At 55.1% G+C, this 19,825-nt stretch overlaps 2 protein-coding genes across 3 annotated transcripts; one reads left to right on the forward strand and one right to left on the reverse strand.

The window, feature by feature from the left end:
- Positions 1-1,831: 1,831 nt before the first annotated feature.
- On the reverse strand, positions 1,832-14,519 carry C24H6orf132 (chromosome 24 C6orf132 homolog). Of its 2 annotated transcripts, none has more exons than XM_040085613.2 (5): positions 14,340-14,519; positions 10,808-10,923; positions 6,915-6,990; positions 3,811-6,613; positions 1,832-3,518 (listed from the first exon to the last, which is right to left on the reverse strand). In XM_040085613.2, the coding sequence occupies exons 1-5, from the start codon at positions 14,488-14,490 to the stop codon at positions 3,416-3,418; spliced, it is 3,249 nt and encodes a 1,082-aa protein (XP_039941547.1). In that variant the 5' UTR covers positions 14,491-14,519; the 3' UTR covers positions 1,832-3,415. The 2 variants fall into 2 exon arrangements, with proteins under 2 accessions (XP_039941547.1, XP_039941548.1); XM_040085614.2 differs by lacking the exon at positions 14,340-14,519 and adding an exon at positions 14,052-14,169.
- Positions 14,520-17,376: 2,857 nt separating this feature from the next.
- On the forward strand, positions 17,377-19,825 carry LOC120762813 (pleiotropic regulator 1-like). The gene is made up of 2 exons (XM_040085601.2): positions 17,377-17,547; positions 17,671-19,825. The coding sequence occupies exon 2, from the start codon at positions 17,691-17,693 to the stop codon at positions 19,305-19,307; it is 1,617 nt and encodes a 538-aa protein (XP_039941535.1). The 5' UTR covers positions 17,377-17,547; positions 17,671-17,690; the 3' UTR covers positions 19,308-19,825.

The raw sequence follows: 19,825 nt of genomic DNA on the forward strand, positions 1-19,825 counted from the left end.
CAGCTGGGTGTGAGTGACAGAGCTCCCGGGGCTCAGCTGCCCCTTCCTGCCTTGACTGGGCTTCTAAAACACTGAAATGGCCACAGGCTTTGGATCAAGCACTCAGAGAAATTGGACCAAGCCCTGGGTAAGGTGAAATTCAAACCCTTGCTGAGCTATGTTTTCCCATCCTTTCAGGGACGTGCACACCTCTCAATCCTGCAGCAGACAGACCATGGAGGCAAAACTGGGAAAAAAAAAAGTCAGACCACACGTGTAATAAAACATCCAGAAATGTTTAATGCAAGAAGGTTGGTGTTCAGTGGCACTCATAAATAAGAGACTTTGTTCAATACTTTACAGCTAAAGCTCTGTTACACTCTCCTAGCAGGAACTTGTGAGGAAGAGGCAGCTGCAGGGGATAATTTAAGTTGTATCACGACTTGTGAATTACCACACTGCATCAGAGAGGGTGAAGTGAGAATAATTCCACACTTAGGATTCAGGATTGCTCTCAGCACTGGGCTGAGGCAGGGTGCTTTGCTCCATTAATACCCCTTAAGTTTTGTTTCTTCTGAACTCTTGCTAAATTTCTATAGTGAAAGAGCAGGACCAGGAATCCGAGGACTGTTTATCCACGTACCTGTCAGAGGTACCTGCCCCAGGAAGAGAGGCCTCTTCTCCATCCCTGCAGTGCTCACTCGTGAGAGATCTAACTCTGTCCCCAAGTGCTCTGGCTGCCAACAGCTCTGACAGTGGTTCCTTTGTCACAATGGCCCCAGAATCAATGGTGAGTTGTTACTGAAATACCAGAATTTGCTGAATGCATTCAAAAGAATCAGGGATAGTCCAAAGTGTTTGAAGAATAGAAGTGTTCCACTGCTGAAAACCTGCGTGCTAACCAGTCCCACAGCTGGGAGCAGAGTCCAGCCTGACTTAGTGACAGCTCAGCCCCCTGTGCAGGCCCAGAATGGTGTTCTTGAATGAATAATGGCTATTTTATAAAGCTGAATGATCACCCTTCTAATACTAAATTAAACCAACTGTGTCTGCTAGAAATGAGACACTCCATGGTGTCTAAGACAATATTTCACCTACACATGAATTTTGAGCCTGGGTGAAGAAGTAAATGTGACATTTAAAGCAGGTGCAAACATTGGAGTGTCACATTCTTCTCTAAAAAGAAAAAGAAACCACTTGTGTTGGGGAGATTGCAATTTGGAAGAATTCTTGAGGTGAAAAATTGCACACATACCCCCTGTCCTCCCCACTTCTGGGCAAAGTCAGTATCAAATGCTGAAATTGCCCTTCCAGCCTTTAAATTGTTTTTTGAGAGCTCATTTGCAATTATAGCTTATTATTTTTGGGGAAAAAAAAAAAAAACAAACCCCAAATAAACAACAACAACAAAACCCACCAAAAACAAAACCCCAAAACAGTGCCAGGAAGAAAAAAAGCATTAAGTTGCAATGTTATCAAAGAGACTTCTTTGTTTGCTTTCAAGTTAAACTGGTGAAACTTCATCCAACACCAAAATGTGACCCTGAAGCCCCTCAAGGAGGATCACGGATTTAATTCTACAGATGGATGAGAATGCTCAGGACACTCCTTGCATGGAGAAAATTCCATGTTTTGGGGCAGGTGGTATTCCACATGACACTTGGCACACTTAAATGTCCTTATAATTACTCCATAGTCACTTTTCTCCATTTTTTTTTTTTTTTTTTTAAACCCAACACCCAGATATTTAAAGCCTATTATTTCAATATTGGCTGGGGTGAGCAATGGAAATCTGCCAAGTCGCTGTGACTTACTGGTATAAAAATGCCCTTTGAATTAGCTATTAGACTGATTATTGTATTTGCATTTTCATTTTATTCACAGCAAAGTAAAGTTCAGAACACTTTAAAGCTGCTGCAGTATCTGAAAGGGCTGTTAAATTATTAGGTAAAGCTGGAGATAACACAAAACACAGAATGTCAATGACAGGACTCGAATACCAAGATAACTTTTGAGGATTCCACTGTGAAGGAAAATTTATCCCTGATTTTTGAGCTGAATTGTAGAGCAGGATCTGCTTGCAGGCCACATCCAGGTGTGTGCCAGGCAGGCTAAGCTGGAGTGGAACCAGTGGTACTTAGAGCATTGAAAAGAGAAAGTGCTTTCCATAAAAACAGACTCGTGTCTCAAAGTGCTTTTAGTTCGTCAGTGATTAGAAAATATTCTCTACAAGTTTTTACAGTTATCTTACAGTGATTTTTCAGCAAGTTTACCTAGGAGGAAGATTCTAGCTTCAGGAAGTTGGCTATTCGCAACTCAGGTCAGCTGTCGTGATGCCTCACTGCTCGCTCTGGGAGCTGGAACTCTCTTTAAGGCAACTCACAGCTCCCGCCCCTGCACAGACACCCGCAGGAGCAGGGGCAGGTCTGCACATCCAGCACCTGGAGAAGCACTGAGGGAAACAGCGGAGCCAGCTCCCTTCCCCACCGGCATAAACACACACTGAAATTCAGCTTCTCGGTCCCCAGGTCACGCACGTGGCAGCCAAGTCTCAGCAGAACAGTTAATAAGGACACTTTGAGGGTCACCTGGATGTGAAGTGGTAAGAGATCCCTCGGGGAGAGCATCAGCAGCATAGCACATGGGCGGGTCGCTGGCACCCACCAGCCCAAGGAAGAGGATTGCTCCATGTCCTACATCTCCAAAGTGCTTTACAGCCATCCAGCCAGGCCTCACAGCCTCCCTTCCATGAGGAATAATTACCAACAGAAACATTTCCAGTGACCAAAAGGCACAGCAAAGCAAGGCCCCTGCTCCCGAAGCTGCTCCTGGAGAAGGGGGCAGAGCCCGGCTCGGCAGGACAGGCACTGACTGGGTTTAAGGCAGAATTGATTTGCTCCAAACTCTTGAAGGACAGAAAGGGTCAGGATCTAGGCATCCTAAACTCTCCTCCTATCCCACTGGCCTTACATTCTTATCTTAATCCCTGACATTTAGCTATCCACTGCTTTGCCTCCATTGTGCACATCTCTCAGTTGGTTTCTCCCTGCACCCAGACATGCTGGAGTTAAACCAATAAAAAACCAAACCGAAATCAATCTTTCCAGTGGTGATGCTCTTTAAAGAGACCTGAGGATGCCCTAGATGGCCTAACAGGCTGCAATTCTGAAAACAATCCAGGAGGGGAAAACGGGAAGAAGGGAAACCACGTTTGCTCACGTAACAAGGCAGCGGTAACTACTCTCCATGACAGTCCTTTGAGAAAAGTCCAAGGCTCGGGCTCATTCCCCACCTTCTCCATCAGCAGTTTCAAGCAAGTGCATTTTCAGGCTGGGTCGGGACCGTCCCTGGTGCCCGTAGAGAAGGAAAGGACCGACCCAGGCACCTTCTCGCCCCTTCCCAGCCGGACACCGGCGGGGCAGCCCCGAGCTCCGGCCTACCGGTGGCTCTGGTAGGTGTAGGAGATGGGCTGGCGGGTCCCGGGCCTGACCGTGAAGGTGTTGGAGTGTGCCCCGTACTGCGAGGCGCCGTGGGCAGGCCTGGAGAGAGAACAGAGAGAACCGTCACCAAAGCCCAGGCAGACCCTGGCGTTTGGTCAGTACCGCAATGATGTGTTTTATTGCTTCGTGCCTCCACTCAGTGAGGTGGGGAAGGGAGGGAGATGGGCACCGGGGTGGAGCTGGCACCAGGGAGAAGCCATGGAGCAGTCGCTGCCCTTGGACCGCGGCAGCAGCAGGAGCCAAGGGGCAGCGACTTCTCCGGAGCCCCGGTGCTGCTCTGGGGCCATGGGACACCGAGGCCAGGGAGGGGCGGGCTCAGGGGGGCACGTACCTGCTGGCTGTCAGCACGCTGGCGGGAGAGAAGTCCCCGTTCTGCCCCTTGTACTTGGCGTCAGTCCCGGTGCCGCCGTAGGCCGCGGGTTTCCCAGCAGCGTCCGTGGACGCCCTCCTGCCCTGGGCGCTCGAGGGGCCGTTCCTGAGGGCAGAGCCCAGGCGGCGAGAGCCCTCCCCGGCCGTGGAGCTGAAACCCCCGGGGCCGTAGGAGGAGAGGGTGGAGGAGAGGGTGCCCGAGGCCCGGGGGGCCGCGGCTGCTCGGGGGTACGAGCTGTCGGGCTCGGACATGTACAGGCGCTTCTTGATCAGCGGGCGTGGGTTGGGGCCGTGGCTGGGGAAACTCGTGGAGCTGCTGTAGTCCGGGTACTGCGCTGCGAAGTCGCCGTTCCTCCAGCTCTTCTCCAAGGGCAGAGGAGCTGCTGGCTCCTGGTCGCTCCCGTAGCCGCGGCTGTAGCCAGACCACCTGAAATAGCGCGGCTCGCCCGAGGGCCGGCTGCTGTCAGGGACACTGGGGCACTTGTGGTTCTCCTCCCGCCTCGGGAGGGGTCCCTCGTCCACCTCGTTGCTGAATTCGGGAGGTGGGGGGATAATCCCGAAGTCCAGCGCCGCATCCCCGTTCTCCTCCTCCCTGGGCACTCCGTGACGGGCCGGGCCGGGCTGGCTGGGCTGCCCCGAGTCCAGCAAACCCCGGAGCAGGCTGGAGGCAGCGGCTCGCCGGGGCCCGGGGGGCTGCGCCTCGCCCACCGCCCGCACGGCCCGGCCCTGCTCCGAGGAGCTGGAGAACGAGGGGGCTTTGCTCCAGCCGGGCCCCGCTGGACTGGCCGCAGCCGGCCGAGGCACCACGGTGAAGGAGTAGGGCTTGGACTCGTGGCGGAAGAAGCTGGGGCAGGTGGTGTCCGACGAGGCACTGCTCAGTCTCAGGGGCGGCTTCGCCCTCGGCGCCCCGTCCCCGCCCTGGCGGCCCCGCTGGGCACGCTGCCGGGCTGCCAGCAGCAGGGCCATGGGCGAACCCCGCTCCACGCGCTCCCCCGTCACGGGATGGATCAGCACCTCCTCCTGCCCCGCTCCAGAGATGTCCGGGGGGCTCCTGGCCGAGCTGCTGGGGCAGGGGGGTTCGGCCGAGCCTGAGGCACAGGGCGGCTCGGCAGAGCTGGCCCCAGCCCGGTGCACTTTGTACTGGAAGACGGCGGAGCCGGGCTGTGGTGCCGGGCTCTGTGCAGGGGACACAGCGGGTGAGGAGGGGGTGGGAGCAGGGGGCTCCTCTGCCGGTCCCTGGGGTGGTTCTGGGGGACTCACGCTGCTGTTGAGGGACCCAGGAGCAGGGCTCACATCCTCTGTCACCTTGCCAGCAGCAGCAGGATGGTCCTCGTGATCTGTCTCGTCCTTCTCCGGCACTGGGAGCGGGCTGGGGACTGCTTTTGGCACCACTGAGTCACTCATGTCAGGGGGGCTCTTCCTCACCTGTGGGGTGCTGATGCCATTCTCCACACCCTGCTTCTGGCTGCTGAGCCCCGCAGCAGTTTTCCCCTCTTTCTTCAGGGACAGCACAGCCTCCAGCTCGTTCCTGATCGTCATCACGCTGCGGGGCTGTGTGTCAGGGCTGCTCTCCGGGGCGGTGACTGCAGCGCTGGGAGAGCCCCCATTGCTGCTGGGGGGGCTGCTGGGTGCCTCTTTCTTCTCACTCTCCCCACCCTTGGATAACCCCGTGTCCTTCCTGGCGAGCTGGGGCTCGCTGAGCCCCGGCTCACGGCTGCCAGCACGGCTGGGAGCGCTGTCCACGGGCCGGGGAGCACCCGGCTTCTCCAGCGGCCTCTCCTCGCGGCGCGGGGAGCGCAGCAGGGCCGACAGCTCGTCCCGCAGCTTGTTCAGGTTGTTGGCATCCTTCCAGTCATCCTCACACATCGGGTAGTCCGGAGGAGGGAGGTCCAGGTCGTTGGCAGTGAGAGGTTCAGATTTTGGAGGGGAGTCTCTCCCGGCTGTTTTCAGCTGGGGAATCTTCTCCCCCTCGGAGCCCAGCAGTGGGGACCGGCGGCCGGCGGGATTTGCCCCTTGGCTGAGCCCTGGGCCGGGCTTGGGGCTCAGTGCAGGGGGTACAGCCGGCTTCCCAACGCCCTGTCTGAGCCCGGAATTTCTCTGCTCGGCTTCTCCCAGCCGCGCCTTGGCGGCGGGTCTGATGGTGAAGCAGGGTGGGAGCGGTGGCCGGGCGTGGGGCTGCCTGGGGACGGGCTCCTGCCGGCTGGGCTGGCCATCCTGCACTGGGATGGACGAGGAGCGCGCCGGGGCCGGCGGCGGCACCTTGAACGACCTGGGGAAGGTGAGGTGGGGCTCGGGCTTGGGCTGCAGGCTCTCCTTGGGGCTGGGGGCTGTGGGAACCCCGGCCTCGGCAGGGCAGAGCGGCCCCTCGCCATCCGCCTGCCTCGTGTTCAGCACCGTCTCGGATTTCCACTTGGAGATGCCGGGGGCGAAGGGCGCGGGGTCCCGGGCGCCCGGCGGGGCTGGCGGGATGAAGTCTGGAGGAGCCGGAGTGCCGGGGGGAGACAGGGCAGGGGCGGGAGGAGGCGGGGGTGCCATGGCAGGAGGTGGTGGCACCATCTCGGGCGGCGGTGGCGGCAGCATTTCGGGGGGTGGAGGGACCGGCGAGGCCAGAGGGGGTGGCGCAGGCGCTGCCGGAGGGGGTGGTGGGGGTACCGATGGCGGCGGGGGGATGTCTTCCTCCAGGTCATCCCCATCGAGGGCCTGGGGGCGCAGGTCCCCCACCGAGCTGTACATCCGATAATTGCCATTGAGCTGGGAGCCAGAGCCTGCAAGAGCAGCGAGAGCACAGCCTGTGAGCACCTCTCCATCAGGGCTGGCCTGTGCCGGTGGCCTGCCCCTGCCAAGCTGGTCTAAAACTTCCTGAACTGTAACAACCACTCTGCCTCACCCCTTCGGAATTAATTAATTTTCAAGGACTTCAAAAAATAACTAATAGCAGGCTCTATTTTAGCATGAAAATATATGAGCAGACTGTCTGCTCCAGAGCTCGGTACGCACACATTTCCTGCCCTGAGGGCTTGGTGAGCACTTTGTGCTGGCCAGGGCTCCACGGAGAACATCCCTTACCAAGAGCTGCCTTTTCCTCAAAGTCTTTTGGCACCGACGGCGTTGGCACAGCCACCCCATGGGATTCTTGGGCGTTCTGCAAGAGTTGAGAAAACAGAGCTGTCAGCCTCACGCCCAGGGATCAGGGCAAAGGGCTGACAAGCAGCTGGTAATTTGTCCACATAAGCCCTGATGGGATCCAGGGCAGTGTGTGTGATATGGAAGCTGCTGTTGACAGGGTTTGAGGGGATGAGTGAAGCGATCAAGGCTGCGCAGGCCGTGGACACCATTCCCCCGTGGTCAGGAGCGAGGGCTGGAGAGGAGTTCAGCTATTTCACATCCCCCTCGGGGCTCCCCGGCTCCTCACCATCCGTGCAGCAGCAGGCTGAGCAGCCCCGCTGGGTTTGGTGGGTATTTTTCTGCAGCAAGCACCGCCACAGTCACGTACACACCGCGCTGAGGTCACAGACAGACCTCCAGCGTTTTGGGAAACTGGCACCGGCACATCTGAGCACTGCGGGGAAAACTGCTCCATGTGTGGTTTGCGTTCCGCTCTCAATTACTCCCTTCGCGCTCACGCCGAGAGCTCAGCAGTGCCTTTAGCTGGTACAGGACCGGCAATTTAGCAGCCTACACATCTGGGAGGACGCCTGAAGCGAAGGCGCTCCGGGTAATTCCAGCCACCCAGCGTGAGCCACGCGGGCAGGTTGACTCACCTGGAGCGCTGGTCGGGGCTCTGCCAGCAGCTGAAAGCCTCCGCTGTCCCCGTGACTCACGGCTGGGGTGGCTCCGAGGGGCCGGGGTGGCTCCGGGACACACCTGGGCACCCATGGGCAGGGCACAGCCCGGCTGTCACACTCCAGCCGGGAGGGACAGGAGCTGGGGACAGCCTGGGGCACCACGGTGTCAGAAAGATACAAAGCTCTAAGGGAGCATCCGACGCGGGACACGGCATGGGCAGCGGCCAGGGACACATTGTCCCATTCCCAGGCTCCACATGCGCCCCGCTGCATTCCTGCTCACCCCAGGCAGCTGTTTGCGCTGTTAACAGCCCTTGACAAAGGAAATGTTATCCTGCCATCAGTCTGCGCCTCTCCCCGAGCCATTTCCTGGGCACAAAAGCCTGGATAATGATTGAGCCCCTGCCCTTTGCCTTTCACTGCGGTTATCACCGTTTCTACATCGGATTGCTGCGGGATTCCAAAGTCTCCTGGATCAGAGGTCGGTTGGATTTGCTCATCCAGCCCCATCCAGGCTCAGACATCACATTACAGTTACACGCTGTCCTGCCTGGGGAGCTCAGGAGCTGCTGGGGCAGGGCTGATTCAACAGCAGCACCCGGGCTCCTGTGGAAGAGCCCTGGAATGCCCCAGCTTTGCCCAAAATGATAGAAAAATACACATATTTCACTCGCTGAATCCATCACCCTGCAGAAGACCAAAGATCCCCTACAACCACAAGGGAATGAGCCAGTTACTGGTGACCCAGGAGAGGGGGGGATTCAGATCCTTGGGATTGCTCAAGGACCAGACAACTCCGTGCTGATGGCGAAGCCAAGGGCTGCAAAGGCATGAGGGCAGATCCTGAACTTCATCTGAGAGCCAGAGGGAAGACAAAAGCCAAGAGCAGCACTTCGAGAGCTGATAGTTAAATTGTCCAGAGCAATGAGATACCAAAATCACAAAGCAAAAAAAACCCCAGCAGTTCCCATTTGCTATGGAAATCCATTGCTGCTGGTTTCCCCGAGGGTACCTGCTCGCTTTCAGGGCAGCTGAGGTGTCTGAGCTCTACCAGCAGCACATGCATCACCTGCTTGGAGGGGAGTGGAAAGGGACTGGCAGGCAGAGGAGAGCTATGCCAAGCTGGAGGACACAGCCTGCACTTCATAAAGGAGCAGCAATTTCGGATGTGTCATTTCAAACTGGGCAAGCCTGTTCATCACCAAAACTTTCTGTGGCGGTTGCTAACGCTCAGCATCTCTCAAAAACCACCCGTCCCCGCGTCACGAGCTGGCCTCTAAAATGGAAAGCATCCCCAGCACGCTGCCAGTCTGCAGAGATGCTTGGGAAGATTGTTCCTGGTGTTTGCTCGGGGTGTGGCCAGCCCAGAAAACCTCCAGCTGATTCAGAGCAGGCTCTGGGTGCTGTGCCAGGAACCTGCATTTCCAGTTTGTGGTACCTGAATCAGATCTGCGCCTGCTGAGGATCCTGTAGGGGGGAGCTTTCACTGTAACCACCAGGAATCACTTTTCATCCCTGGAACAGTCGGATGTCCCCAGTGAAGGGAGCCTGCCTGTCCCCATGGTCCCCAGCTCCCCGGGCTCTCAGGAGCCCACCCTGCCCACACATTAAACGGCCGAGCTTTGAGGCTGCCCGTTACAAAAGCCACCCCAAAATACAACTGCTGAGCACCCGGGGGTCTCAGAGAGGCCAAGAATTTCTTTGAATATGAAGCACTGCTCCCAAACTCCCTGTTTTTGAGCTAGGGCAGTGTGGTGGTTTGCTGAAGGAATTTATTCCCCCGGGATGCCAAAGCTCTCCCTGCACCTGCAGTGCTGTGGGGTGGGCAGGGGGATGTGGGGGGACCCCTCTCCTGCGGTGCCAGCTGTGATTCCTGTGGGACAGCCCAGGGCCCGGCGAGCCGGGGGAAGGAAGCTGCTCCTGTGGGAAGAGCTGCCAGGTGCAGAGGCACAGGAGCTGCGGGGCAGGGCGTGGGCATCCTCCTGACTCACCGGGAGCTGCTCCCCGTGGGTGGGGGGAAAGGGTTAAGGCAGGAGCTGCAGAACAGCCCCGTGCAGGTGTGTACCTGGTGCAGGTATGTGCGTGGCAGCAGAAGAGTCTGTGCCAGATCAAATCATGATCAGACCTCACCAAACATGCAACACAGACAGATCCTTCAAAATGCTGCCTTTTCCTACCGATTCCTTCAGTTAAAGTTGTTGCTGTCAGAGTAGCCCGGGTTTGTGAGGGACCCTCACAAGGGGAAAAGAGCCCCAGGGTCAGCTGTGCCTCCCTGGGCAGCAGCAGCAGCACCAGGGCTTGGGTGACAGCCCTTAGGATTTGTCCCGGGGGCGTTCCTGCTGTTAATCCCTCTACCACACACCTTCCATTAGCAGAGATCACCTCCTTGTCGAGACCAAAGGATTTAAACATTTTACTGTCTTCACTGACCTGGTGACCTGCGGGTATCACTTCAATTTAACTCCTGACATCTCCAGAGCCTCTCTGAGCACCCTGCTCTAGTGCAAAGGAGTGGAATAAGATGAGCTTCAAGGTCCCCTCCAACCCAAACCCTGGGATTCTGTGAATTCTGAGCCTCGCTGTGCTCTTTAGGGAATAAGACCTCTGGAAAGTGCTGCACGGGGTTCCTCAAAGCCAGCCACAAGCAAGCGTGGCTTTGGGTGTTACAGCTACCTCCAGGCCCTCTGCTCTGGCTGTTCTGGCCCTTGCTGCTCCAGACCCTGGTAGCAGCACTGGTAGCTCTACAGAGAATGCTTTTTTTTCATACAGAGATTGAAAAGACTCATCCCCTGCACACCCACAGCATCACCTCATTCCTGTGCTGCAGCAGGACTCGGTTCAGCACTGCTGGCTCCAGCAACACGCCTGATCCTGGGACAGATCCTGCCAGCAGTGGTGAGATAAACTGCAGTGCAAGCCTGATCTATCATCTCTGTGCTCAGCAATTATTTTTTAATTGAAAATGCAAGTCTGACGGTGCTCACGCCTCTCCCCCGAGTGCCTCGTCCGTGCCCCACACCGGCCCTGAACTCAGATCACCTCCCAGTCCCTGGTACCCAGCGTCATTACAGAGTGGTTTTGCTCTTCATTTCTGCCCTCCCTCGGGTGGGGGCTGAGAGCAGCAGCCAGCCTGGCTGGTCCTGGGCACCAGCTCCAGCCCAGCTGGGCACTCACCAGGGGCAGGAACGTCAGCAGCGGCCGGACCCTCGGACGGGGTTTGAGTGTGGCTGTGCCAGAGTCTGTCAGGGTCCCGAAGCGATTGTCACCGTAATACACCTCGATCACATCACCTGAGGGGAGAGCAGACTGTTAGCAGCAGCACTGGTGAAAACAACACCGGACACCGTGGAAGTTTAAAGAGAGCTCTGGAGAATTTGCTGCACCACGGGAGCGGGCAAAGCCCAGCAGATCCTGAGGAAAACCCAGGTGTCCTGGAGGTGAGCAGAAGACAGGGAGAGGAAGGTCCCATGTGTGCGGGACAGGCACTCACAGCCCTGTCACACACCCTGCAGAGCACAGAGAGCCTGCCCTGAGCTCTGGAGGATGGAAATGAAGCAGCTCCAGAGGAACAGGATGCAATCCTGGCTGATCTGAGCAGCTGGAATTGAGGAGGAGGCAGCAGCAGAGCTGACCAGGAGGAGGGACAGCTCCTGCCCTCCCTGCCCCGCCGAGCACTCCGTGGGCAGAGCACTGACGTCCCACAGAGGTAACGCCAGGTGCTTCACAACACTTCCACGCTCCAGCCTGCTTAGGGAGACTTCCCACAAAATACTGCCGTGGATGGAGGGAGGCAGCAGGGCAGGGAGTCGCAGGGCCCTGGTGTGACAGGCAGGAGAAGCCATCAGCAATTCCTGGTTCCCAGCCTTGTGCTTTCACCCTGAACCACACCTCTTTGGGATGGTTTATTTCTGACAGTGAATAAAGCTCATAAAATTAATTTAATTACGCTCTTTGTGTCTGATTAGCAGCATGAATTAACAAGCAGAAATACTGAAGCACGTAAACCCCACCTTGGCTGGAAGGAGATACACAAATAACTCGTAGCCAAGGAGACCGACATTAAAGAAAATCTGAGGGTTTGGGGAAGGAGGGGGAAGCAACAAAATGGCTGTGATTGAAGGGAAAGCTGCAGGAGTGCTCCCAACAACAGACTTTGATAGTGAGGAAGGGAGGAGGAGAAGAAGGATGGGCAGTAATCAGGAGGAAGCTCCCAAGGGAACAGCTTTACACCAAGCCTGGTGGAAAAGGAGGAGGGAGCTCGGGAGCTGAGCGTCTGTGTGCGTCCTGCAGAAGGAAAGCGCTTGCATGAACACCTGGAATGAAGAGCCTGACCACACCAGGGGCTGGGCATGAGGCAGCACAGCCTCTGCTGAGGGACTGGAGGCAGATGAATTCCACACAACCTTCAAACACACCACAGAGCCCAGAAGCACGTCAGCTTTTCCCTTCTCCCTCCCACTACCCCCCAAGTTACCCCGGATCTGCCCTGCTATCTCTGCCCTTGCAGGCAATCACAGCTTCCCCTCCCTCACACCAAACTTCTCCCACTACAGGTGATTCTTTACACAAAGGACATTTTCTCCAGCTTTCAAATCACCAATCAACCTGGTGCTTCAGCCAGCCTGGTCCTACCGAGACTTTACCACATCCAAGCTCAGGAGGAGCTGCTGGAGTCCCAGGGAGGACAGAGGTGCCAGCAAATTGCCTGGAAGTTTTCAAGACCAGGCTGGATGGAACTTGGAGCAGCCTGACCCAGCGGAAAGTGTCCCTGCCCATGACAGGGAGTGGAATGAGATGAGTTTTAAGGTCCCTTTCCGCCCAAACCACTCTGTGATTCTGTGATGATTAATTTTGTGGGTGACCCCGCATTCAGTGAGTAAAGAGCAGGAATTAAGGCCAAGACAACAGGAGAGTTTGGACTCAGCGTGAGCAGCGACAGAGCAGTTCTGAGACTTGAAACGATGAGTTTTATATTTAACAAGTCACTAGGTAAACCCAGTGAGAAACTGGATTAAAGATCACAAGGACTTTGATCCTAGATTACTAAGCATCGCTACCCTGAATGCTTTAATTAAAGTAAAATGAAGTGCTTGTAGTTGTGTTTTCTTTGCTAGATAAACAGGACTTGCCTGCTGGGAGCCCGTCACCAGCAAGACCTGAGCTCTGCCAGCCTCGTTTCCTGGAAGGAGGCATCAGGAAATGCACCCTTGGAAGCTGTGGGAAGCTGCTGGCTCAAAGCACCGGCCTTGCTTCGGCCACTTTTTGACATTCAGCCTGTCCTGGAGACATTTGTGTTTGCTCGGCCACGGGAAATTAAATAAACAATTTGCCACGCATGTAATGGAACGTCTTCCTCCCCAGGGGTTGCATCACCTGGAGGAGGTGCAGCAGGTTTGAGCCGGGGTATCCACAGCTCCCGGGAGGAGGAGGAGGAGGTGGCATCAGTCACTATATTCAGGAATCTCTGAGTCAGGGACATGCAAACCTACACCCATTCCACATTGCTTAACTTGTGTTTACTTTGTGTGAGAAACCAAGGTGGGGATCAGCAGGAGCAGTGGACTCCTCCTGGCACGGAGCTCTGCAGGAAACGTCCCAAAACCACGGCCAGGGCAGCACCGTGCTGTGTGCGGGTCCAGGCAGCACAGAGCTGTCCCCGGGGCCGCCGTCCCCTCCTCACCCAGCCCCGCACACCGCTGCAGCCGCGGTGTCACACTGCCACAGGCCGAATTCAGGGCAGAAACGCCACGAGGATGCTGAGGAGCGATTCAACAGCCGCTCCTTAGGCTCAGGTTTCGGGATTCCCGGCTTTTCCTTTGCAGTCTGACCCACACCTGAGCTGAAAGCTTTTGTACTGCCACTGCAGGACTGCAGCCACGGAAATCAGGCTCGTAATAAGCAGACACAGCAACTTCTTTCCTTTCTATTTTTTTTTTTTTTTTTTTTTTTTTTAATCCAAACCACATCAGAGAGAAGCTTGAATCCTCCTCAGATTTACGACAGTTAGAAATCAGCAATTTTCCTTCTGGCTTGCAGAGTTGCATGAAACTCCCTGTCGCATTCTCATTTTTATCTCGGTTTCAGCAGCTTGGCCTTTGGGGTGTAACCACCTCGCAGTTGCTTCCAGTGACAATACTTCAACCCTGCACAGCTCAGCAGGCAGCACTTCCATTTTTGTTAATCTTGGAAGAGTTTGTTGGGCTCTTACAGCCACCAAACTTCATCCACAAACTGCTATCTTCTATCTACCTGGCTCCATTACTATTAATTTGGCTCCCTCCTACATGAGCCTCCAGGGCACCGTATTGCAATTAAAACCACAAAGAAACACAAATAAATCCCCAGGAATATGCAACCCTCAGCTCCCTCCCCGCTCACAGCCCGGCGAGAAACAGGTTTATGAGTAAATAACTCAAACCTGGGAAGGCGCAGATCAAACATGGCGTGGGAAAGGGCGACGGGGAAGCAATAAAACAGATTCACGGCCGCTCATCGGGCTCTTTTAGGCAAGTTTAAGCCGCCCCGCCGAGGTGCGGACCCTCCGCGCCCGCTCGGGGCACGGCTTTGGGAGCCGCGCTGCCGCATCCCGAGCGCTCCCGGAGCTTGCCCGCCGGGCAGCGGCGGAGCCCCCACCGCCCCCCGACCCCACCCCAGCCTTCTCCCCGTCCCGACCCCGCACGGCTCACGGAGGGCGGGGGACACTGACCGGTGCCACCCGCGCTGTCCGAGGTCACCTCCTGCGTGAAGATCCAGGGCGGGTTGGTGGCGAACAGGGACGTGGCGGTGGGGCTGGAGTGGCGTTTGCCGAAGAGGCGGCTGAAGGTGCCCTGCACCGAGTGCGGGTGGTGCTTCTTCATCCTGGCCGAGCCGGGCGCTGCCGCCGCGCTCCCGGCCGGGCATCCCCCGGCACCGGCGGGGGACGGGACCGAGCGGCTCCGGAGGGGCGGGGACGGCTCCACCCCCGGGCCCGCCCTCCGCCAGGTGCCCCTGCTCTGAGATCACGGCAGGAACGGGGAGACCTCGGGTCTGAGAGCCACCGAGTGACCTGAGCCGCAGCGGGGACAGTCCCAGTGCTGGCCCTGCACAGTCACCCCGAAATCCCACCCTGTGTCTGACACCAGGCGCTCCTGGAACTCTGGAGAGCCTCCGCAGTGCCCGGCCACCCCGAAATCCCACCCTGTGTCTGACACCAGGTGCTCCTGGAACTCTGGAGAGCCTCCGCAGGGCCCGGCCACCCCGAAATCCCACCCTGTGTCTGACACCAGGCACTCCTGGAACTCTGGAGAGCCTCCCTTGTGCCCGGCCACCCCGAAATCCCACCCTGTGTCTGACACCAGGTGCTCCTGGAACTCTGGAGAGCCTCCCCTGTGCCCGGCCACCCCGAAATCCCACCCTGTGTCTGACACCAGGCACTCCTGGAACTCTGGAGAGCCTCCCCTGTGCCCGGCCATCCCGAAATCCCTCCCTGTGTCTGACACCAGGCGCTCCTGGAACTCTGGAGAGCCTCCCCTGTGCCCAGCCACCCCGAAATCCCACCCTGTGTCTGACACCAGGCGCTCCTGGAACTCTGGAGAGCCTCCCCTGTGCCCGGCCACCCCGAAATCCCACCCTGTGTCTGACACCAGGCGCTCCTGGAACTCTGGAGAGCCTCCCCTGTGCCCGGCCACCCTGAAATCCCACCCTGTGTCTGACACCAGGCGCTCCTGGAACTCTGGAGAGCCTCCCCTGTGCCCGGCCACCACGTTCCTGAGGGACCTTTCCCTAGTATCCAGTCCAAACCTCCCGACTCGGCTCCAGCCGTTCCCTCAGCCCGAACCCTCCAGGGCTTTGCTCTTTCTCTCCCTGCCGTGTTTCTCTGTCCCTTCAGTCAGAAACAGCCGGTGACACCGGGAGGCTCGCAGGGTTTGGGTGCTTTTCATGCAAAACCTTGGAAGTTATGGGACTTGACCTCAAACCATTTCTAGTTTCAAGTACAAAAGCAAATTTCAAGCACTGATAACGATTTTTTTTTTCTTTTCTGGGCCCATGCGAGTAAAAACTGAGAGTTAATGAGTAACATTGGCTACTAATAAATGCAGGGAATTCTGGAGAACTTTAAACCCAAAACAGTTGTCAAAACATTAACTCTGGAACACAGCTTCCAACTTCAGGTTAAGATCTTACACCTCTTTCTATCTCTTCTTTAATCACTTTGAAATGATGATTTACTTGTGAAAAGCATCTCATTGTTCGCTTTAAAGAGCAAATTAAAGCAACCGATTTTGAAGAACGTGTAGAATGAGAAATGAGCACTGTCATGATAATCCAAACGCGAAGTCTAATCGTGGCACAGATGATGAGGCAGCACTTAGATAAAGTCAATTAAGAACGGAAATTTGGCAAGGAAAAGGAGAATGAAAAGGTTAAGCTTCAATCCCGAGGCTGTGGTGGAGGAGCTCTAATAACCGAAAGCATTTTCGGGGGGGTTGCAGCGGGGCTGCAGCTGCAGGGCGCTGCTCGGGTGCCTGTCCCCGGCTGCAGCGGGCACCGCGCTCCCGGCTCCGCTCCCGGAGCAGCGGCTGCCGCCGGAGGAGCGGCTCGGTGCCCGCACCAGGCCTGCAATTAGTGGGACTGTCCTGACAGATCTCTTAAGTGCTGTTGGTGAGACGGAAACGCCGCTGCAGACAGACAGACAGACAGACAGACAGACAGATAGGCACCCGCCCCGGCACTCAGCGGGGACCGGCTGCAGCGGGCTGGGGGAGCAGGGATTGTCCTGCCTGCGGAGAAGAGAGGGGATGGAGACTGGAAACGGCAGCGCTGCAGCCGGCTCCGGGCGGGAAACTGTCCTGCTGAGCTCCAGGCAGGGTGACAGCATTACGGGATCACAGAAACGCAGGATCACAGGGTCACAGAAACACAGGATCACAGGGTCACAGATCACAGGACCCCTGAATCACAGAAACACAGGATCACAGGGTCACAGATCACAGGACCCCTGAATCACAGAAACACAGGATCACAGGGTCACAGGGTCACAGAAACACAGATCACAGAATCACAGGGTCACAGATCACAGGACCCCTGAATCACAGAAACACAGGATAACAGGGTCACAAGAATCACAGGATCACAAGGTCACAGAATCACAGGAAAAGGATCACAGAAAGAGGACCACAGAAATACAGTGTCAAAGAACCATATGAATACAGGATCACAGAATCACAGAAGCACAGGATCACAGAAGCACAGGATCACAGGAATGAATCAGCTGAAACTCCCTTTTCTTCGTGCTGAAAGCCAATTCTTTATCCAGAAAGCTCATATTTATAGGAAATGTCAGAAGTGTGTTTCATCACAGCTGTTTTAGTTGGAGTTGTCTTATATCTTTAAATAAAACAACAATATACGTTAAAATGTAGAAAAGTAATATTTAATTGTATCAGGTTGCAAGATGTAACCAGGAGTGTGTATTCTATCCCCATCTGTTAAAACCAGGTGTTCTTTATCTCTTCCATGACACATTCCTCCTAATTCCGGGGTGAGGGGATCTGCTGTTAATGGGCCACATCTGTTAAAACCAAGTGGGGCAGTTTTCCTCATCTCTTCCACTGCCTTATCCCCCCTCCAGGGGATATCTGCTGTTAACGGGCCATTAACACTCATTGTGTGACTGATAAAATTCCATCACCCCATTGGGAGATGCTCCACTCAGGGGGAGGAGCCAAGCATTCCCTCCTGGATAAAACCTGAGGTTCGGAGCAGCAGGGCATCCTGTTTCTACTGGATTCTCAGTGAAAGACTGGACCTCCAGAGGAAAGCTGTTCCCTTCTAGAGGATCTCTGCATCGGCGGAGGACTGCAGCAAACCATTGCCTGGATTGCGACCAGCACTCTGACCAACGGGGTTATATCCTGACCTTGTCTGTTTGACCGGTAAGAAGTTGTGGGTTTTTTGTCAGCTGATTGTTTCTAAACTTGAAAGAGCTGCTGCAGATAAAATTCAAGGTTATGGGACTTAGGTAAGAGCTTCCAATTAATTGCTGCAAATAATCTTAGGAGCAGAGGAGAGCCGTGGGATGGACGCGGGCAAGGCGATGGATGTGGCTCCACAGCAGCTGTGCCGGGGATGCACCGATGGTGCCATGACGGGACAAGTCCCAAAGAATTCTGAGCACCCATCTGTGTTCAGGTCTTTGAAGAGAACCCATGACATGCTTGCAGATGATCATGCCAACCCTATCCCGTTGGATGAAGAAAGTCACAGGGTGAGAAGGGCAGGCAGGCTGGGCACAGAGTACGGCTCAGTGTTACACTTGCCCGCACTCCAGCAGAACCTGCAGGAGAAAGGAGGCCCCAGCACCTCATGGGATCCCTATGGACACCAGCAGCCTCCTGCAGATGGAGGACAAGAAGTTGTGTACATGATAACTGTCAGATACCCGTGCCCGTCTGTGCCTGGTGTGCCCTTGACAGCATATACAAAGGTGCAGAGGTTGACAAGTGAACCTGCAGCACCGTCCCAAGCTTTAGCACCTCCTGCTTCCCAGGAAATGCATGGAAACTGGACAGCTGCTGGTGTGGGTGACACTTACAGGCCTGCTGGGATATCTGAGCCTTTGCAACCTACTGCGATGTCTGCGGCTGTGAGGGAAGATGGTGAGTACAAAAATTCCGCATACAGGCTGAAGCCCGTTTCAACCGTGCGCAACCATCCGTGGCACCAACCTTGGACACTGTCCAGAGTTATCAGAGGTCACCAGGCCTGGGTGAGATGTATTGCAGTAGAACCAAGAAATGAGTGGTTTGTTACCGGCTCTTCTGACAGAACCATCAAGATTTGGGACCTTGCAAGCTGCGAAATGCTATTGTCTTTGGGGGGGCACAAGGGCGCTATACAAGGTGTGACGCTCAGCCCAAAGACCTCACACCTCTTTTCTTGTGGAGGATGCTCAGAAGTGAAATGCTGGGATCTTGAATACCGGAAGGTCGTCCGACAATACGATGGTCATGTAGGCGTTGTCTATGGCTTAGACTTGCATCCAACAATGGACGTGCTGGTGACCTGCAGCAGAGATTTAACAACACGGGTTTGGGATGCGAGGTCAAAAAGTCAAGTGCACACACTGAAAGGACACACAGATTCAGTAGCAGCTGTCAAGTGCCATGCTACAGAAGCCCAAATTATTACAGGCAGTTATGATAGTACCATACGGATCTGGGACTTGGCAGCAACAAAAACTCGTCTTACTTTAACGCATAACAAGAAACCTGTGAGAACAATCCTGCTGGATCCGACGTGCAGCACGCTTGCATCTGGTTCTCTTGCTGAGATCAAGCGGTGGAAATTGCCAGATGGAGACTTGATTCAGACCATCACTGGTCACAACGCTGCTATGAACACGCTGGCTGTAAGTTCCAATGATGTTCTGGTCTCTGGAGCTAGTGATGGCTCTATGCATGCTTGGGACTGGACAACTGGAAGCCATTTCCAGAAAATAAAGTCTGGTGAGCGAACAGATTATTTGGACAGAGCTTCAGGAATATTTGCTTGTGTTTTTGACCAGTCAGGAAGCAGATTGCTAACGGCTGAAGCTGATAAAACCATCCACATATACACAGAAGATTTTACTATACCTAAATACACCTGTCGTGTCTCCATGAAAAAACAACCTAGAAGGAGGAAGCGATTTTAGTGGAATATATGCACAATTTGTTGCTATTTTGAAATGTTTTAGAATATATTATATTTTTATTTTAACATTTTATAATAAAGTTTATTTTTTTTAGAAAAAAACACAAAAATGCTTTCATAAGGCTCTTCTTTTATAATTCTTCTACCTGTCTATGACATGGGTTCAGTTCAAAGAGGTTTGAAAAGACCTCTGAAATGGCATTTAAATAAAATTCCCTGGTACCTCTCAAAAGCAGAAATCAGGTGGAATGAAGAACCCATTCCATGCTGGAAAAACAAAGGACACAGTATCTCTCTACAAGGCAGGTGAGACGAAAGTGCTCACTGATTCCAGTCCTTGGGTGAAAAAATGGAGCAGCACACACACAGAGACAGTCACAGAAAAGGTGAATTTTTGAGGTGAATTTATTACCCCACTGAATTCTGCCAGGGCTCCTGTGCACACCCCCATTTGTTTGTTCCAGATGAGAGATGTTTGTTCTTCACCATCCCCCTCCCAGCAAAGCACAGACCTCCCTT

The sequence above is a fragment of the Hirundo rustica genome, chromosome 24, assembly GCF_015227805.2.
Source record: "Hirundo rustica isolate bHirRus1 chromosome 24, bHirRus1.pri.v3, whole genome shotgun sequence".
NCBI classification, from domain to species: domain Eukaryota; kingdom Metazoa; phylum Chordata; class Aves; order Passeriformes; family Hirundinidae; genus Hirundo; species Hirundo rustica.

Excerpts from the sequence above, each read along its gene's own strand:
- LOC120762813 (XM_040085601.2), top strand. The coding sequence starts at position 17,691 with ATGGACGCGGGCAAGGCGATGGATGTGGCTCCACAGCAGCTGTGCCGG.
- C24H6orf132 (XM_040085613.2), bottom strand. The coding sequence starts at position 14,490 with ATGAAGAAGCACCACCCGCACTCGGTGCAGGGCACCTTCAGCCGCCTC. Across the intron at positions 6,991-10,807 it reads TGCTGACGTTCCTGCCCCTG|AACGCCCAAGAATCCCATGG; the intron begins GTGAGTGCCCAG and ends CAACTCTTGCAG. Across the intron at positions 3,519-3,810 it reads AGCGTGCTGACAGCCAGCAG|GCCTGCCCACGGCGCCTCGC; the intron begins GTACGTGCCCCC and ends TTCTCTCTCCAG.